This window comes from Fukomys damarensis, unplaced genomic scaffold (assembly GCF_012274545.1).
Source record: "Fukomys damarensis isolate Sample0158 unplaced genomic scaffold, DMR_v1.0_HiC HiC_scaffold_17, whole genome shotgun sequence".
NCBI lineage: Eukaryota > Metazoa > Chordata > Mammalia > Rodentia > Bathyergidae > Fukomys > Fukomys damarensis.
Window position 1 is genome coordinate 1,114,571 of NW_022900929.1, and position 17,956 is coordinate 1,132,526.

At 41.3% G+C, this 17,956-nt stretch overlaps 1 protein-coding gene across 1 annotated transcript in view; it reads left to right on the forward strand.

Annotated features, from left to right (window-relative positions):
* Positions 1-1,242: 1,242 nt before the first annotated feature.
* Positions 1,243-17,956, forward strand: part of Smurf1 (SMAD specific E3 ubiquitin protein ligase 1) — a gene marked incomplete at its 5' end in the record, with an annotated part of 30,520 nt that continues 13,806 nt past the window's right edge. The window contains 11 exons of the mRNA XM_010642850.2: positions 1,243-1,288; positions 2,944-3,052; positions 4,220-4,353; positions 4,501-4,566; positions 6,716-6,791; positions 8,358-8,599; positions 9,170-9,254; positions 10,711-10,857; positions 11,932-12,130; positions 14,210-14,313; positions 17,747-17,861. Of these exons, the coding sequence (XP_010641152.1) occupies positions 1,243-1,288; positions 2,944-3,052; positions 4,220-4,353; positions 4,501-4,566; positions 6,716-6,791; positions 8,358-8,599; positions 9,170-9,254; positions 10,711-10,857; positions 11,932-12,130; positions 14,210-14,313; positions 17,747-17,861 (1,323 nt within the window). The remainder of the gene's footprint in view (positions 1,289-2,943; positions 3,053-4,219; positions 4,354-4,500; positions 4,567-6,715; positions 6,792-8,357; positions 8,600-9,169; positions 9,255-10,710; positions 10,858-11,931; positions 12,131-14,209; positions 14,314-17,746; positions 17,862-17,956) is intronic.

The window sequence follows — 17,956 nt, forward strand, 5'->3', positions numbered from 1 at the left end:
AAGTGGGTGGTGAGCATTGAGAACATTATGCTTGGTGAAGGAGACCAGTCAGAAAAGACCACACAGCACATGATCCACTCATATGAAATGCTCAGAATAGGTGCCCAGGACTGGAGTGTTGGAAGTTAAATGAGGAGCTGATGGGTGAAGTACTTCTTTTGGGGATGATGACAATGTTTTAAAATTGATTGTGGTAATAATTATTCACCCTCACAAGTGCACTAAAAACCATTGAATTACACACTGTAAATGAGTGAATTGTATGGTATATAAGTTATATCTAAAAGCTGTTATGTAAAAACAAAGTGGAAAGTTTGTAGAATAATATGTTATATGAAGCCATTTTTGTAAAGTATTTATAACATTATAGTCTTATAAATTAGGTAAATTTTGTGAGGTAGTATACAAAAGGAAAGTACATTGTATTTCCCTTGATATAGTAAACTTTAATTATATAGCAGTTCTAGTGACAAGATTTTATTTATTTTTGTTTTATTTCAGTCTAATTTTGGTGGTACTGGGGATTGAATCCAGTGCCTTTGCTCTGAGCTCTGTTGTTGGCCTGACCCTTTTTAATATTTTGAGACAGGGTCTAAGTTGCCTAGGCTGGACTCAGTTTTGCAATTCCATGGCCTCAGCCCCCCAGAGTGCTGAGATTACAGGCACTCACCACCATTGCCCAGCTTGTGCTAGATTTTTAACACACATTTTGTCATTTTTCTTTCACAATATCCTGAAAATAGCTCCATATTTTCTACTGCTTTCCCCTTGTTTTCTATTTTCTAACATACCAAAATTTACATTTACAGAATTGTGATACTGCCTGGGGTTTAGCTCAGTGGTAGAGCTCCCACTTAGCACGTGCAAGGCTCCAGCACTTTGTGTTTATTTTCAGGTCAGCAAAAATTAGCTTTTTTGCTTGCTATTAGTTGCTATAAAGGTAATAATGTAAATTGTCATTTGAATATGGTTTTATATGATCCTTTGTAGTACAAGAGCATATTGATACATCTGTCTCTGTGTTTAAGACTTTAAGTTCGAAGGATTTTAGAATTGTTGTAATAGATTCCCAATTTGTGGAGAAAACATTTTTTTACATAGTTTCTGATTTGTTTTAGTATGATACTAAATTTGAAAGAACTCATTGGTAAAGATAATTTTTGGAATACTTTTCCATTGAAAATACAAACTAGCTATGTTGGAAATCTTGTCTATAAGTACTAACCCTAATATTTTTGTTTGTTTTTAGTATTATGTGCCAAGAATCTTGCAAAGAAAGACTTCTTCAGTAAGTAAACAACCATTTTTACTCTATTAAGATTATTCGTGTATTTCTGAAATGTTAAGCTTTCTAAAGAACACAAAAGTCTTGGAATACAAATCTATAGTTGGACAAACTTCATTTCTCAGCATTGAGTCTTCCCAGTTAAAAGATACAGAATTTTAAAATCCTATCAAAGTTTCTCTCTCATTCTCTTCTTTAGCTGCACCCTGGTCTTCTCTGTCTACCACCCATTTTAGGGTACTGCTTTTTGCTGAATAAAGTAGACTCAACACAAATATAAATGAGACGTTTTTCTACAAAATAGCTGGTTTGAAAAAAAGTTGTTAATCAAATTTTATAAATTAGATCACATCTTAAAAGCTTTCTAATTAAAGGAATTGTGAATAGACAATCCTTTTCTAAAGGAGAGCTGCTTCTTAATGTAAGAATTTAAAGAAAAAAGAACTTCACCTACTATAAAGATGCAGTTAAATTGTTCACACTTTCTGCTCCTCTCAAGATCTCTGCTTAACTCTTAAATGGACTCTTAATGTAAGAATTTAAAGAAAAAAGAACTTCACCTACTATAAAGAAGATGCAGTTAAATTGTTCACACTTTCTGCTCCTCTCAAGATCTCTGCTTAACTCTTAAATGGTATTATTAACACCTTAAAAAACAAGAAACTTAGGCCCAAAGGCTTTATCCAACTACCTGGGAAGCTCTGAAGAGGTGGCTCACATTTAGCTCTGTCTATAAAACCTTCATACCATGCCCCCTGTCTGATTCTATAAACTTGTCTGATTCATACTACCATTTAAGGACTTGATAAATTCAGACTTGGTGAATGCTTGCTTCTGTAGGTAGGAAGGCAAAGATCAGCAAACAAGATTTCTGGGAACTCATTTCTTTTTGTCTGAGTGAACTCAAGGCCTTTGCACTGAGCTGTGTCCCAACCCCATTTATTTTTTATTTATTTTGAGTCTTGAACTTGTGATCCTCCTGCCTTGGGCTCCCAGAGTGCTGGGATTACAGGTGTGTGCCACCATGCCTGGCAGACTGCTAGGACTGTATTTTTTCAAAAGTGTAAATACAACTAATTACAGGCACCTTTTTCTTCCTTTAATTGTCCCCACTCAGCATGGTAATCACAGACAAATTTGAATGTAAGCCTGTTTGTTTTGTTTTGTTTTGTTTTTTTGGACTGGGGATTGAATATGTGTGTGTGTGTGTGTGTGTGTGTGTGTGTGTGTGTGTGTGTGTATAATTTACTTATTTTTTAATAAAAGGAAAAAAATTGGACTAGAGATATACTGGGTATCTCTCTTAGAGAGCTAAATAGTGAGTGGCCAGGAGTAATGGTGCACATCTATAATAGGTCCTAGCTGTAGCAGTTTTGAGCCCAGCCTGGGCAACTTAGTGAGACCCTGTCTCAAAGAAGGTGGTGTAGCTCAGCGTAAAGATTCTGGGTCCACTTTGCAATACTGAAGGGGGAAAAAAATGCTTAACAGTGATAAACTTACTTTTCCAAATGAAACTAACAAAGCAGTGAATAAAATATCCCAGGGACCCTTCTTTATCATGCTAGAAGATCTTGCAGCCTCCTCCATCCTGGAAGTGATGTGTGTCTCTTTGACTGTCCCATCGGCTCACCTGGGTGTGGATGTCCTCTCCCTCCTAGGACTCCCTGACCCCTTTGCTAAGATTGTGGTGGATGGCTCTGGGCAGTGCCACTCAACCGACACTGTGAAAAACACGTTGGACCCAAAGTGGAATCAGCACTACGATCTGTGAGTTGATGTCCTGTGAGCCATATGGGGAGGGCAGGAGAGTAGGTGTCTGTCTCTCAGAAGAAGAATTTAAGGAAGAAAAAAGTTGCTAGCTTTGGATTGATAACAAAAGTAGACAGCCAAATGAATACATGATTGCCTCATTGTGTAGCTTATGTACTTGGAAGTTCTTACATTTGGTATTTTCATAGATTTTTATGATTTTCTTATGTAACTGTGATCCCCAGACTTTTCAATCCTCTGGGCATTTTAGCAGGGAAAAAGGCTATGAGGCTATAGTTCATGTCCCCAACATACTACTGTTTTTCAGTAAAACCCTAAGCCCAGTTGTAGTTTTTACCTGAAAAATGCATTATGACAATCACATATGTCTACTGGTTTTTAAAAACTTGGTTTTTGAATAAACTTTTTTTTTCCTGCAGGAGGAAATAGTTTCATAGGATTGATCATGTATAATCTCATAAATTACTCAACAATTACAAATATTCATTCAGAGAATACATTGTACTTTAAAGATCACTATTTTATATGCCTTTGTGTTTTCATGTCCCTACTAAGAAATTTTCATCAAAGTAATACTGAATGATTATTGGTTTTGTATTAAAACAAATTGTACTATGTACAAGCATAGTGGGATCTTTAGTTAGTAGTTGCTATATTCTACAATTTGGTTTTAGTTCCATTGAGGGGCCAGAGATGGCTGTGAAAGTGGCAATCATTTCTTGTCCTGAAGTCCTTTACTGTGGTTCACTTACAGCGAGAGTGAAGGGGGTCTGATATCTTAGTGTGTTTTTATGTGCTTTGGATGGATCTGTGAATTCACATAGAGCCCCTTATTGCAAGCTTGCATTCTTTGTTGTTAAACCTTATTGGTGGGGACATATGCATGTATCTCTGTCCTGTGGAATGTTAAAATACACTAAGCCTTGCCTACAGATCTCTGTTATCATTTGGCTATTTCCATGTGCTCCTTGTTTACCTGGTTGTAGTCCTTTCCCATAGCCTGTTGCAGTTATTAGGATTGTGTTAATTGAATGCCTGTTCCATACGGGATACTGAGCCAATGTTATTTTGTAAGGATTCCTGAGTCAGTCTGATAAATAAGACTATAATGAGAGTCTCATAATTCAGAAACACAGTTAAACAAAATTTATTTGCTCCTTTCAGATATGTTGGGAAAACTGATTCTATAACCATCAGCGTGTGGAACCACAAGAAAATTCACAAGAAGCAGGGAGCTGGCTTCCTGGGCTGCGTGCGGCTGCTCTCCAACGCCATCAGCCGGCTAAAAGACACTGGCTGTAAGAACCAAAAGCTCCTCTGCCTCTTAATGCAACTGAAGAAAGCTTAGGAGGCACCCTTTTTTTTTTTGTATGCTGAGTACAGAATTCCTGCCTTCCTCCCTAGTTCGCTTTCCTTGGGTTAAGTTTTGAATTGTTTGTTTGCAGACCAGCGTTTGGATCTATGCAAACTAAATCCCTCAGATACTGATGCAGTTCGTGGCCAAATAGTAGGTAAGAACTTTCTCATGTATATAAAGGATGCTTTAATTTTTTTTTTTTTTTTTTTTTTTTAACTAGGGATCGAACTCAGGAACTTGTGCAGGTGCAGTGCCACTGAGCTAAATCCCTGGCCCTAAAGGATACTTTTAAAGAGCATACAGGAACTTATGTAGGCAGTGAGCACGATATACTTCAAAGGACAGACCACGTATGAGTCATCTCTTCACTGAAACCATTTCTTGTGTGTAGTTTTTATTATTTTCTCTGTTCCCCTTATCCTAACATTTAAAGTTGAATTGATATGACTCTGGTACAGAAACACTTAGGGTTATGATTTCCTATGTCTTTTTTTTTTAAGTACTGGGGATCGAACTCTGGACCTTGCACTTGTGAGGCAGGCAGCAGAACTACTGAGCTAAATCCCCGACCCTCCAGTGTCATTTTAATTATCACATGAATGGACAGTTATTACTGTATTACCCAAAGGTAAATAATGATGGTGGCCACATATGCAAGAGCTTAGACACACTTTCTTTAGGAAGCCCTCTTATATATGTAAAAAGTAAAGATTTCTGAAGAATTCCATATAATGTAGTTTATTGTCTTAGTTACTTTACTCATTCCTGAGACAAAATACCCAATACTCACAACTTGAGAGAGGAAAGGTTTATTTCACTCATATTTTGTAGTCCATTATCGGCTGGCTCCAAGGCAAAGTGGCATGGCAGAGGGGCATCATGAGGACAAACAGTTCATTGTGAGCAGAAGGTAGCAAAGCAAGCAAATGACAAGACTACAAGTAGCTAACTGCAATCCTCTTTTTGTCCCTTTTATTGTATCCAGGCTGTTTACCCTCACCCTTAATCCTTAATCCATTGCACCATGAATCATTCACGCACCATGAATCTAATCACCCCTGGAAAGCCCTGCCTATGACCACACGAGGCTTTAAGGGAACATCTAAATACAAGCAATAACATTTATAGACTCAGAGAATTACATTATGAAGAGTGAAAAGTTAAAAATGCTACTGTTACATAGTGCTGTCTGGGGGCATTGTGAGTGATGTATCTGTTAAGTTACTCATCCTATTATCCACCTCATTCTTTATCAGTATTTTAGGGTAACACAAATGTTGACAGTATGCATTGCAAGGCATCAGAAGAAACGGTGTCACAGAGCACAGAGAAGTCATTTCCTGACTCAGATTGCTTAGGTGGATTTGACCTAAGGCAGGTGACAGTGCGTGTATGTCCTAGAGATGATATAACCAAGAAGTTCTTGCTGCTCTTCCCTTTGAAACTTTTTCTTTTCTTTGTGGAGGGATGTGCCAGGGCAAAAAAAACCAAATGAAAACAACTTTACAGATGTCATTGTTGTTCATAGTCATGCGGCAGCATTAATATTTAGATTGCGTGTATGTCCTAGAGATGATATAACCAAGAAGTTCTTGCTGCTCTTCCCTTTGAAACTTTTTCTTTTCTTTGTGGAGGGATGTGCCAGGGCAAAAAAAAACAAATGAAAACAACTTTACAGATGTCATTGTTGTTCATAGTCATGCTGCAGCATTAATATTTAGATTGGCCTAGACTTTGCCAATATTGAGTGTACCCTGTGTCATTATTAAACATGTCATAAACTTATTAAGAAATAAGGGGCCATGGATATAGCTCAGTGGTGCCATGCCTGCTTGGCAAGTGCAAGGTCTTGAGTTCAATTCCCAGTTCTGGGGGGGAAAAAAAAATAAGGTGATTTAAAAGAATTGAATATTAGCAAGGTGTGGTCATACTTGCCTATAATGCCGGCAAATTGGGAGGCTGAGGCCAGAGGTTCTTAAGTTTGAGTCCTACCTGGGCAACTTGCCTCAAAACAAATAAACAGTAACAAAAGATCCCCCTCAAAAACCTGACTGTCCTGACTGTTACATTGTGTTATTTTATGAGAACTATAAGAAACACAGCCCCTTTTCTGTGCCACATTTCCCGGAGTGTTCTAAGTAGTACATGGTGTAGCTACTGAAGTGAGATGCTTCATATGGGGGGGGGTGTCTACATGTGCCTTTTTTATTCCATGCATAAATGATACAATTTCACTAGCTCACTTTACTGCCATGTATAAAATACCCCTCGATTTTAATGCAAGCTCTTCTTTTCCACTTTAGTCAGTTTACAGACAAGAGACAGAATAGGCCCTGGAGGGTCAGTGGTGGACTGCAGAGAACTGTTGGAAAATGAAGGGTACGTATAGCTGTGGCTTTGCCAGCACAGTGCTCGGTTGCTCTGGGCTCTGAGTAACCTTCCTATCTACCTCTTTTTGCTGGGTGCTTGAGATGCACTTGGGGACTTTGGGATAAAATACACTCCATTTTACTTGTTTATAAAGAAAGCTGTGCATAAAAGACTCAGAATCCAACTGAGGGAGGCTCCCACAGGCCTCATGGAATAGTTTGAGGATCAGTAAAAATTATAAGTGCAGTGAATTGAAATCCATCCATCAAATATATTTAAAAATTCATGAGGTCGTACTAAGGGGGTAAAAACCCTAAAACACTAAAAATAAGACAGAACAAAAAATTCAGAACCTCCTCCCATGATAAGTGTAATCATTATGTACTACAAACATGTACTAATAAAATTTTTTTTTAAATTCTAAACCTCCTTGGTCCCTGTTGAAATTTTGCAGTCTCCGACTGTAGACTTAGCCAGTGATCAGTAATTGCTAACAGCCAGCCAGGCATGGTGGGACATGCCTATAAATCCCAGCATTCTAAGGCAGGAGGATCACAAGTTCCAGCCCATCCCAGGCAAGTTAGTGGGCAGCTGGGCTTATATCATGGCAATTCAGAGGAAGAGGAGTGTGTTACCTGCCCCAAAGGAATTCAGTAAGCAGCATCCTAAACAGGACATTTTAAGGGCAGACAACCTGGTGCCTTCAAACACTACAAGAAATAAAAAGGAAGGAAAGATAAACTAAATAATAGGCCTGAGAGAGCCACCAAGTCTCCTAAATGCAACATGTGGGCTTAGGATCCTGATTTGTGAGATAATTCGAGAAATTTGAACCCTGATACTTGATAATTTTTTTTCAGAATTCATACACTTTTTTTTTTAAGTTGTAACAATGGGAAGAAGTCCTTGTGTGCTAGAGGGCTATGCTGGAATGTTCAGGGGTGAAGTGATGCAGTGTTGGACTAGCTTCAGAATAGCCCAGTGGAGGAGGAGGAGTGGAGCTGGGGGACAGCAAGGCAGAGCCCTTCTCTGGTCTCTTCAGCTATGCATGTATTAGGAAATTCCAAATATAAGAAGTTTGAAAAGAGTGCTTGCTTATAAAAGAAAAAACAGCACTAATATAAATTGTCTTCAGACTTGCTCAAGTGGTAAAGATTCATGTTTAAAAGCACTTAGTGTAGCTGTGGCATGTTATGAAACCAGAAGTCTATAGAGTACAACAGCAGGCAAAATGGATTTGATTTTAAATGTAGAGAAATGAGATCACATGTCATGCACTTCTTATAGTACTCAGTTGGACCTTCCACTTGTAACCTAAAGTGGTTCTGTGCGGGTGGCCCTGGCTCTGACACACCTGGAGCAACACTAAAATGTGCCTCTCTTAGACCACCTGTTCTACTTGAAAGAATCTTTAATTGTCACAAGATGAATTTTTTAAAAACCACACACTTGAACACTTGGCAGTTGTTAAAGTGGAATGGACGCAAATGGCTGCCACACAGGGAGGACAGGTGTGTGAAGTTCCAAGTGTGTGACCCATGACCCCCAACCCGCTGTCTTACCCTGCTCCCACAGGTCCGTGTATGAAGACTCGGGACCTGGGAGGCCGCTTAGCTGCTTCATGGAGGAGCCCGCCCCTTACACAGATAGCACTGGCGCTGCCGCAGGTGGGGGCAACTGCAGGTTTGTGGAGTCCCCGAGTCAAGATCAGAGACTCCAGGCACAGCGACTTCGGAACTCCGAGGTCCGAAGTTCACTGCAGACGCCCCAGAACCGGCCACATGGCCACCAGTCACCGGAACTGCCTGAAGGCTATGGTGAGGCTTGGTTTTGGGGTGCTCTGGGTTGGTAAATGCCTTGTATTCACCAATCCCGCCTTCACTGCTAGTGTCCACGTGGCTGTGTCAAGACAGGTGCCTGGGAGAGATTCTGACAAATCTGGCTAATCATGAATCCTCAGCAGTTGCACTAACTTCTCAGTTTAGAAATCATGTAAAATTAATTTTAGGCACTTTAACATCAGAGAGAACCCAAGTGAAGGGTAAGGTAAGTAAGTGAGGGAAGGTGCAGTGGTCTATCACTTGAATGTGGGAGGGACAGCAAGGGGCTAGGGCACAAGGAAGGGTCCAGCTCAGGAAAGGCACAGGAGACAGGGCTGTTCTTGAGGAAGCCAGGTGGGGCTATGACATCCCTTGCCAGCCCTTCTCTCATGTTAGTGCTGAGGGTGCAGTCCCACTGCTTGAAGGGGGCTGGTGCTGGTGCTGGTGCTGGTGCTGCTGCTGGTGTTGAAAGGAAGCTTAGAATCTGGGGAGCGTTCAGTACAGGCCTGGTTGAAACTCCCTGTGGTATTGAGCATATCTAACTGTGTCCCCTAATCTCTTGTGCAGAACAGAGAACAACAGTACAGGGGCAAGTTTACTTTTTGCACACACAGACTGGAGTGAGCACATGGCACGACCCCCGGATACCCAGGTATATTTCTGAAATACCCTGTAGCACTTGGTGTGAAAAGCCAGCCCCTTCCAGGTGTGTCGCTCCCAGTTTAAACTGCAAGCGTTAACGAGGGAAACGAGACGGAGTCTGTGTTTTGCTTCTTATAATTGGAGTGGGGGTGAGTGGGGTGTATCTGAAATAAGGTTGAGCATGAGCAGAGTTGGTTGTGGAGTAATTCATTGTGGTCTTTCCCTACTTTTTCATTATATGCTTTAAAATTTCCATAATAATAAGTTAAAAAGGAACTATAAAGACTCTGTTACCCTTTCTCTCTTGTACTTTACTGTCCCTCTTGTGAAGCTTTTCTATATGAATTCCTTTTACAAGGCCATAAATCTGAGCCCATGTCAGAGAGACCGCCCCACCCCATAATAGAGTTGTTTTTTTTTTTCCTTTTCTTTGCATTCTTTTTTTTAAAAATACCATTACTACCTAATAAGATTTTTAGTAATGCTCATTTCCTTTTTGCTCATTTGTTTCACCTGAGAATAAGCTTTTTGTTTGATTTTCCAAGTCTATATTATATTGCATTTATGATTCAGTATCTATAATTAGAAATATTACCTGCAGATGAATAAGGTATCTCCGTAGTCTCCACTGTAAGAAATAACAAGGTTTAAATTATGGAGAGAACAAATAATTCCTATGTGTTTTTCCTGTTTTAGATAACATGAAGAAAGTAAATCCCTGTTAGTTAATAATTATAATGATTGTTAAAAAAAAAAAAAAATAAAAAAAAAAAAAAATAAAAAAAAAAAAAAATAAAAAAAAAAAAAAATAAAAAAAAAAAAAAAAAGAAAGAAATAACAAGGTTTAATGATAATTATGAAAGCATCCTGGTCAGTGATGCTGTATTGAAGTAATTAATCAAGAATCCAGAAGCAAAAACACTTGCTTAACAGAAGCCAACTCAAAAAGGAAAAAACCTCCCCTGCTGCAGCTGTTCAGAGTGACGAGTTTTTCACATGTACATGACATGTCCCGCTTGGCCTGGAGAACCTGGGTCCTCTGGGAACTTTTCCCTAAAGAAACCTTTCTGTGGCTGGGAATTTAGCTCGGTGGTTCTACCACCTACCTTGCAAGCACAAGGTCCTGAGTTTGATCCCCAGTGCCAAAACAAGAAACAAAAAAAAAGGAAACCTTTCTGACCTTGAGTGTTTAATTTAATGCATTCAGATAGTTCTCCCAGCATTCAGATGCTCACCACTAGCCCAAGAGTAGACCCGTGCTTAAGGATGGTATCAGCTCAGGAAGCTCCATTGTAACCTATTGGGCATTGCTGCCATTTGCAGCACAGAGGCCTGGTCTCAGACTCCTCAGCAGAGCAGGCACATAGACACCTTGATAGGGACCCCCGTGGCTCCTATATCTGAGCTGTTGACCTTATTCCTCTGAACTCAGTTGGATAAACCTCTCTTTATTTCCATTTTGGCAGAGACCTTAATAGTGTGAACTGCGATGAACTTGGACCACTGCCACCAGGTTGGGAAGTCCGAAGTACAGTTTCTGGGAGAATATATTTTGTGGATCATAATAACCGAACAACCCAGTTTACAGACCCAAGGTTACATCATATCATGAAGTAAGACTTTGAAAAAAATCTTTGTTAACCTCTTCCATCCAGTTTTTTTCTTGAATGTTTTCTTGTACTAATATTTTTCCTACTTCACTTACTGCCTTGTTTATTGGACAGAGCATGAACAAAACAAGATACATATTCAGCAGACAATTGCATGTTTGCTTTCTGTACTTGCAGTGTAAATTAAAGTCACCCAGATGACAATATGAAGCCGCTTCATTAGCAAGACTTCCTCTCATAGCAGTGTAAAGGCAGGTGTGGCTTTTTCTGCCAGTGCCACTGTTCAGAAAGGCCTGCTGCTACCCTGTGATATCATCATTCCGTAGTAGCCCATGATGTTTTGTTCTCAGAGCAAACATCACACCACTATTCTAAGTGGCAGCTGACGTTAGTGGTAGACTTGCACAAGGCAAATGCCACTTTGTCTTTGTACTGTTCTTAATCCTTTTATTGTACTGAAATTTTGCATTTAGGGCTGGGGATTTAGCTCAGTGGTTCTGCCACCTGCCTCGCAAGCACTAGGTCCTGAGTTTGATCTCCAGTGCCCCCCCAAATTGTTTTTCATTTTTCATTTTATTTCCCAAAATAAGGAATGGTTGCACCACAGTTCACCTAAGGTGTTCACTTTGGTGTATCACCTCTTTCCACTATAGAAAAAAAGATTTCCCAGGTCCGGGGATTTAGTTCAGTGGTTCTGCCACCTATCTCAAAAGTGCAAGGTTCCAAGTTCAATCCCTGGTACCACACAGACCCATCAACTCCATTTTATTGTGACCACTGAGGCACATCAGATAGTATGCTTCTCAGTCCCATCGGTGTGTAATAAATGCTTACTCAGTAAATGATAACAATTTATGTTTTATTTGTAATGTATGATACATGTGGAGGATTAGAATTGGAGCTCTCCTTCATTGTGCCCTAGATCTACATCTAGGCTGATGGCCACCACTGATGACTATACAGTTATGGGGGCAGTGAGAAAGCTCTCTTCTAAGCCACTGTTGTAAGTGGGCTCTGCCTGCTGCTTGTTGGCCTGTGCTTGCAGAGTGACTTGGCTGTTTTCCTTCTCTTCTCTAGTCACCAGTGCCAACTCAAGGAGCCCAGCCAGCCACTGCCCCTGCCCAGTGAAGGCTCTGTGGAAGATGAAGAGCTTCCTGCCCAGAGATATGAAAGAGATTTGGTCCAGAAACTGAAAGTCCTGAGACATGAGCTCTCACTTCAGCAACCCCAGGCTGGGCATTGCCGCATTGAGGTTTCCAGAGAAGAAATATTTGAGGTATAAGTGTGTCTGTCAGGTTAGACTCTTCAGCCCTGTGGATAAACAGCCATGGTGATTATTGGCTCCTATGTTGTTAAATGCCCTGCTGTGGGGGGGTGTTTCCTTCTCTGATGAGCCCTGTCTGCTGCAGGTATTAATGGGTATTTCAGGTGTGGACTTGATATGGCTCTGGGAAATGGATATTTCTCAGGACAAAGGTCCAGGTCGAGACAAGGAGCTATATTTCCTCTTGTGCCAACAGTTTAAAAACTAGACAGTGTCTGAGATGAAAGCCTAAAGATTTGGGCAGGAACTGGTACTATCTCTGTGTTGTACAGATTGGCTGTACCTCAGTGTCTGCCTCCTGTAGAGAGACATATGCAGGGATTCTCTTAGAGGCACTTCCTTCTCAGAGAAGCCAGTGGCCTCATGGCCTCTGGTCTCTGCTGGGAGTAGGGAGAGCAGATCTGGGGAGGGCTCAGTCCCTAATACAGCTGCCCCCCCAGGATTGAGGTCTCTGTGGACTGAAGCCTTCACTCAAGAAAGGTGATAGTAGGGCCAGGGATTTAGCTCAGGCATGCTGTGCCTGCCTTGCAACTGCAAGGTCCTAAATTCAATCCCTGGTACCGCAAAAAAAAAAAAAAAAAAAAAAAAAAAAAAAAAAAAAAAGATGGTGGCAAGGTCAGAGGTCTTTAGGCCACATCCCGCCCTCTCATGTGGAGACATCTGCAGAAGGTGCCATATGAAGCTGAGTATAATCCCAGCACTCTGGGAAGCTGACCAGGACGATTGCAGGTTGAAGCCCAGCCAGGACAGCCTAGTGACTTAGCAAGACCCTGTCTCACAATTAAAAAAATAAAAAGGATCAGGTCTGTATTTCAATGCAAAGGCCCTGGGTTTAATGTCTAGTACCTGGAGGAAAAGAAAATTGTACCAAAGGTACACCCAGGAAAGGAGGAGCTGTGGCACCTGAGGGTGGTCCTAGGGTGAGGCTACCACACAGGGTGCTGAACCCCTTCCCACTGCAGCATAGATGTAAGCAGCCTGGCCATGTGGGCCAGGTAGGTGGTGGTGGGATGTCTGCAATGCCTTGATTTGCCAATCTAGCAGTCTTTAACAGTTGGTAGAGATGGAAAAGACTTGAATTTTTGCTGCCACATCATTTCCACCAGAATGCCCATTCCTGCCTGGAATGAGAGAGTTTGAACTGCATTAACCTTGAAACAGGAAAAGATTCTTCTTCTTCTTCTTCTTTTTTTGAGACAGTCTCTTGATATGTAGTTCAGGCTCTGAACTCAATATGTAGTCCAAGTTGGCCTTCAGACTCAACGATGATCCTTCTGCCTCAGCTTCCCAAGGGCTGAGATTACAGGCATGTATCACCATGCCTGGTCATAAAAAGATTCTTGAGTGTCCCATCAGTGGAAATAACTGCAAACACCTGCCACCTGCAATGCTAAGTCCAAGGGAATGCCAGGCTGACCACCTGTTTTCTGTACTTTGCCTAAGCAACTTGATGTCTCACTCAGATTCTTTTTTGCTTTTTGACTCAGTGGAAAATCAGGTGTGATTTTTCAGTTTAGCTATTAAAACAGGCTCAGAGTTCTTTAAACACACAAACTCTAATGATGTCCTTCGTTTTGGTTAAAATACAAAAATTGTTTATAGGGCATATTAAAATTAATTTGTAGAGAGAAGGGCTGTGGATTTAGCTCAGTTGTTCTGCTGCCTGCCTCACAAGAGCAAGGACCGGAGTTTGATCCCTGGTACCAAAAAAAAAAGCTTGTATAGAGAAAAATCAACCCTAAAGAGGACATGTGTCTTTAATCCTTAGTGATCATGCTGAACACATATTTACATGTTTCCTTCCAGATTAGCCCAACCTGGCTTTGCACTTTGTCTTCCTGTTACCTCTGAAGAAGTTACAGGAGAAAACAGGATGAATTGCAGGGGTTGGGCTGCAGTAGGAGCCACAGGAAATTTGCATTTGAATGGATGCTTGTATTTAAGTAGTCTATTATCAGTATCCTTTAATCTTTTTGTAAGTTTAAGAATAAGAAACATCCTTCTCTCTGATGATGTTATTTTGATATGTAGGAATCATACCGTCAGATCATGAAGATGCGACCAAAAGACCTGAAGAAGCGGCTGATGGTGAAGTTCAGAGGGGAAGAGGGTTTGGACTATGGTGGTGTGGCACGGTAAGGAGCCATTTACCCTTTTGTGCTCTGTGGGTTTAGTGTGGCTGAGGCTGTGGCTGCATGTGCAGAGGGAGCTGTGAGCCCCTTGCTTCCTAAGTGCTGCTCCCCAGGCAGTGTCAGTCTTGTCACTTGGGGCAGTCACGATGTCATGCACTGGTTATAACCCCTGAACATGAGGGTGATTGTTGCTGTGCTTTTACATTTTTTTCCCCTGGTACTAGAGATTGAACCTAGGGCCTTTACACTGAGCCACACTCCCACCCCCCAATATTGAGACAGAATCAAAGTTGCCCATGCTGAGCTCAAACTTGCAGTCCTCCCACCTCAGCCTCTCAGAGTTCTGGGATTATGGCTGTGCATCACCATACTTAGCTGTGTTTACTTCTCATGGCTAGAACTAAACTTTCAGACTCATCCCTTCAGCTTACATGCCTGAACCTGCAACACAAAGGACCTGTTCCTGAAGCTACTAGGAAGGTGACCTGGCTTTTCCCATCACAAGATCTCCGGCCTGGAGGGGAGAGGATATGAAAATTGCATTTGTACCTAAGAAATTTTACAAGATATGATTTTGAAATTTTGGTCAAAATTAGCAAATAATTTAAAAAATAGTTTAGATTGCTGAATTGACAAGACTAGGCTCAAATTTGTGATCCTCCTTCCTCAGCTTCCCAGAGTGCTGAGTTTCACGCCTGGCTCCATGCATCATTTGACATCCCCCTCCCTCTGCCATTCTGGCATGGGGTCCTGCATGGAGCTTTTGTCCCCAGTGATTGTCCAGCTCTTCTTCTGCCCAGGGGTTGTCAGGAGCCAGTGCTGGCTGGATCCACAGTTCTGTGTGTCCTGAGCTCCCTTTCTTGGGTTACTCTGGGGTAATGAACTGTGTCGTGTGATTTTCCTCCTCTTGCCTGCATCTCCCAATAGACATAAACTGCCTCAGTGAGTAGCTGTGTTTTGCTCACCCACCAGCTCCTAGAAAAGTGTCTCCTACCCAGCGAGGGCTCCTCTTCAGTGTCTGCTGCAGGAAGAGGTTCTCCTGCCCATCATTTTCTCTCTTCCACTTCTTGCTTTGGTCTTTCTGAAGTGCCTATTACTCACATATTGGATTCCCTGATCCTCTGTTCTTCTCCTCTCTTTGTTAATTTTCCCATATCTTTCTCCTTTTCCCCTTCCCTACTTTCTATAAGATTTCCTCAACTTGTTTTCCAGTGTCTCAAAAAATTTTTTTAGATTTTTCTAAATCACCACAACATACTCATTTATTCAATTCCATTGTAATAAAATATAAAAGAACAAAGAATAATGTATCTATCATATGATTGGATATTCTCACAGGAGAGCACCCCTGTAGTATGCATGTACCTGTGGGAATTATATTTATCCACTAACCATCTACACTACCTGGTCAGCTGGGATGGTAACATACACCTGTGTGGGTGGCTGAGGCAGGAGGATCACAAGTTCAACCCCAGACTGGACAACTTAGCGAGACCCTGACTCAAAAAAATAAATAAATAAAAAGGGTCTGGGACTTTACCTCAGTAGGCTTTGGGTTCAATCCCAAGTACCACAAAAGCAAAAACCATGTTATAAGGCCCTAGGAGCACAATGGCCAAACAATGTATTCTCTGCCCTGTGTACCTCCTACTCAGGCAGAGAGCTTCTTGGTCTGATGAGTTGAGGTGTGAGTCAAAGAATTATGCAGGTAAATTTGAACCCACATCTCCTGTAGACACTGCATTGGAGCCCATGGTCCTCTGACAGTTTGTGCTAGTAGTGGTTCAGTTGTGGGAAGTCAGGGTGGGAGAGCTTTACACCTCCACTATATTTTGGTTAGACCATTTTTAATCTAGTCATTTTTTGTGCATTTTCGAGGACACATACTTTTTATTTGTGTTTATCCTCTTGGTTACTTTTCTCACAAAATACTCAAGGCCCAAAGTTAAAGGAGAAAAGGTTTATTTTTTAGTTCACAGTTTGTAGAGGTTTCAGTCCATAGTCGACTGGTTCCAAGGCAGAGAGAGGTGCATGGCAGAGCAGGCAGGAGGTAGCTCAGCAGCAGTGCCACCAGCAGCTAGCCTTCTTTCTATCATTTTATATTCCATTCTGATTACCTACCCTGGGGGAGGTGCCACCCACACCCAGGGTGGGCACCTTTAATGCCAGCGTCACAGCCTAGATATAGTTGACTCTGAAAAGCCCCACCTCTGAGGCTGCAGGGGACATCTAGACACAGCCACACCTCATCAGTTTGGTTTCTTTGCTGTGTCTTTTCTGTTTAAAAGAGTAAGAAATTCCAGAATCAAACCTGAGCTGCTGTCCATGAGTGTTGCATATTGGAAGCAGTTGTGAATAGGAGGATGGCAGATTGTAGTCCGGGAAGGGGTCTGCATGGGAACCGCCCACCCAACCCAGACCTGAGCAAACTGTAGCCTGGCCACAGCAGATGAATTGTACTTTTCTTGTTTAGCTGCCTTAGATTTTGAAGTTTTAAGGAAATAATAAAATGATGGAAACATTAAAGGAATTCATAAAATTATACAATTCATAACCCCTCTGAATTTAGACACTCTTAGAATTAATATTTTAAAAATTTAAACTGGTTTTATTTTTTATTTGTTTTTGTTTTGTGGTACAGGAGATTGAACCACGGGCTTTTACATTGAGCTATATCCTTAGCCTTTTTTAGTTTTTTATTTTAGACAGGATCTTGAGAAGATGCCCTGGCTTGGGCTTAAAGTTGAGATCTTCCTGCCTCAGTCTTCTAGAGTGATGGGATTCTAAGCATGTAACTCTATGCATGACTTAAACTAGTTTTACCAAAAGTGGTAAATGTTTACAGTAAAAAAAATCAAGCAGAATTATGAAGGGCAAAAGTCATTGTTAAGCAGTCCCTCGTTTGCTTCTCTAGACTTTGAAATATGTTCAGTTTATAGTGAAACACTTTATTTTAGAAAATTTTGAAACCAAAAATAAGTGAAAGAAAACACAAAAGTGACCCAGAATCCGAATTGTGAAGTTGCCTGGTGTTCAAGAGAAGGCCCTCCTGTCAGTTACTGATACCTCACCTACGTGCAAGTTTCCTGAGTTTTGGCCTTTGCCAAGTTTTGAGATGGACTTAGGTGCGAGGCACCAGGACTGGCAGATGACCTGCAGGGAACCCAGGTCACTTGCCATCTCTTCTCAGTTGCGGGGTTGTTGGGCTCTGGTCACTCTATGGTGAGGGGTTCCATTTGGGGTGCTCCTGGACACTGCATTTCACCTAGCCTGTTTGCCCCATCAGTACACATCGCACCCTTCAGAGCAGACATCCTGTTGAGCTGCTTCTTTCTGTTGTATGTCTTTGGACTCCTAAGGCAAGAGTGAAATGATCCTTTTTCAAAGATCTAGGCACAGAACTCTTAGCACATATGAGCTTTGTTGTTGTTCCTAGGGAGTGGCTTTATTTGTTGTGCCATGAAATGCTGAATCCGTATTATGGACTCTTCCAGTACTCCACGGACAACATTTACATGTTGCAAATCAACCCAGATTCTTCAATTAACCCTGTAAGTATGTGTGAGTAAGGAGATTGGGGTTTAGTTGCGGAGTTTTCAAGGTGCATTTTCAGGGTCAGTCCTGGGTTTTGGCTTATTTGTTGTAG